Here is a 2,022-nt window from a genome sequence, read left to right on the forward strand (position 1 = left end):
GTCGGCAGACGGAAGAAAGAAGAAGAGGAGCATCGACACACGGAAGAAGGAGCATTGGAAGAAAGAAGAGCATCGATAGACGGAAGAAAGAAGAGGAGGAACATCGGAAGAAAGAAGCAGAAGAGCATCAATAAGGAGCATTGGAAGAAAAAAGAAGAGAAGCAAGAAGAGAAGGAGCATCGACATACACATATACATATATATATATATATATATATATATATATATATATATATATATGTGTGTGTGTGTGTGTGTGTGTGTGTGTGTGTGTGTGTGTGTGTGTGTGTGTGTGTGTGTGTGTGTATGTGTGTGTGTGTGTGTGTATGTATGTATGTATCCATGTATATATGCTCACACGCACACACACACACACTCACACTCAGACACACACTCACACGCACACACACACCTACACACACACACGCTCACACACGCACGCACGCACGCACACGCACGCACGCACACGCACACACACACACACACACACACACACACACACACACACACACACACACACACACACACACACACACGCGCGCGCGCGCGCGCGCGCGCGCGCGCGAAATATTTGTGGAGTACACGATGAAATTAATAATTACTTTGTGTTTTAGTTTGTTTCATTTGGGCTTGATCAGGCCGTTAAGTATTGCTTCGGGAATTGGAAGTAAGGAGGATATTCTTTGGCTTAGGAATATGCTGGAAAATAGTTTGATGAATGTAAATACAAACATAAGAGAGGTCACAGACGAATGCATCGATGTTTTTGATCCTGAAAAGGCCAATTGTACAGTCGCCCTCAAATTCAGGCCAAAGAGGAAATGAAGATGGCCCGGTAGATGGATGAATGGATGGATGAAGTAAATAAGAGTATGGCCAAGTTATGGTTTGAAATTAATAAAAGAGTAAGGCCAAAATGAGGACTGAATAGAAAAAGATGGTCAAATTGAAGGCTGAACAGAAAAAGATGGCCAAAATGAGGACTGAACAGAAAAAGATGGCCAAATTGTGGGCTGAACAGAAAAAGATGGTCAAATTGAAGGCTGAACAGAAAAAGATGGCCAAATTGTGGGCTGAACAGAAAAAGATGGCCAAATTGTGGGCTGAACAGAAAAAGATGGCCAAATTGTGGGCTGAACAGAAAAAGATGGCCAAATTGTGGGCTGAACAGAAAAAGATGGCCAAATTGTGGGCTGAACAGAAAAAGATGGCCAAATTGTGGGCTGAACAGAAAAAGATGGCCAAATTGAAAATTGAAATGAAGATGAGTATAGTCAAATTAAGGGCTGAATAGAAGAGGAGAATAGGAGGGCCAAAGAAGAGAAGAGGAGGGCCGAATCGGAGAAGAGGATGGTCGAAGAGAAGGGGGCCGAAGAGGAAAAGAGGAGGGCCGAAGAGGAAAAGAGGAGGGCCGAAGAAGAGAAGAGGAGGGCCGAAGAGGAGAAGAGGAGGGCCGAAGAAGAGAAGAGGAGGGCCGAAGAAGAGAAGAGGAGGGCCGAAGAGGAGAAGAGGAGGGCCGAAGAAGAGAAGAGGAGGGCCGAAGAGGAGAAGAGGAGGGCCAGAGAGAAGTGGAGGGCTGAAAAGAAGAGGAGAGGAGGGCCGAAGAGGAGAAGAGGAGGGCCAGAGAGAAGTGGAGGGCTGAAAAGAAGAGGAGAGGAGGGCCGAAGAGGAGAAGAGGAGGGCCGAAAAGAAGAGGAGGAGGGCCGAAGAAATGCCTTCTTCTTTCAAGGTATTCCTCAAGAACATGCGCGACTACATTGCTGAGAAAGATGTCCAAGACAATAAAGTGACATGCATGAACATGAGTGACTACATTCAAGCCAAATAAATGCAAAAGAGGCTGGGCTAATGGTTGATAACTAAAATGAAAGGATACATAGAGAAAAGAGGGCCGAAGAGAAGAGGAGTAAGGCCAAAGAGAAGAGGAGGGCTGAAGAAAAGAAGAGGGCCAAATGGAAGAGGAGGGCTGAGGAAAAGAAGAGGGCTGAAGAGAAGAAGAGGGACGAAGAGAAGAGGAGGGTC

The 2,022-nt window shown here is 45.7% G+C and overlaps 1 protein-coding gene across 1 annotated transcript; it reads left to right on the forward strand.

Moving 5' to 3' along the window:
- The first annotated feature begins 937 nt into the window (after positions 1-937).
- Positions 938-1,294, forward strand: LOC138867813 (golgin subfamily A member 6-like protein 22). Its single transcript, XM_070144620.1, has one exon. The coding sequence runs from the start codon at positions 938-940 to the stop codon at positions 1,292-1,294; it is 357 nt and encodes a 118-aa protein (XP_070000721.1).
- Positions 1,295-2,022: the final 728 nt, after the last annotated feature.

The sequence above is a fragment of the Penaeus vannamei genome, chromosome 32, assembly GCF_042767895.1.
Source record: "Penaeus vannamei isolate JL-2024 chromosome 32, ASM4276789v1, whole genome shotgun sequence".
Classification (NCBI taxonomy): domain Eukaryota; kingdom Metazoa; phylum Arthropoda; class Malacostraca; order Decapoda; family Penaeidae; genus Penaeus; species Penaeus vannamei.

Excerpts from the sequence above, each read along its gene's own strand:
- LOC138867813 (XM_070144620.1), top strand. The coding sequence starts at position 938 with ATGGTCAAATTGAAGGCTGAACAGAAAAAGATGGCCAAAATGAGGACT.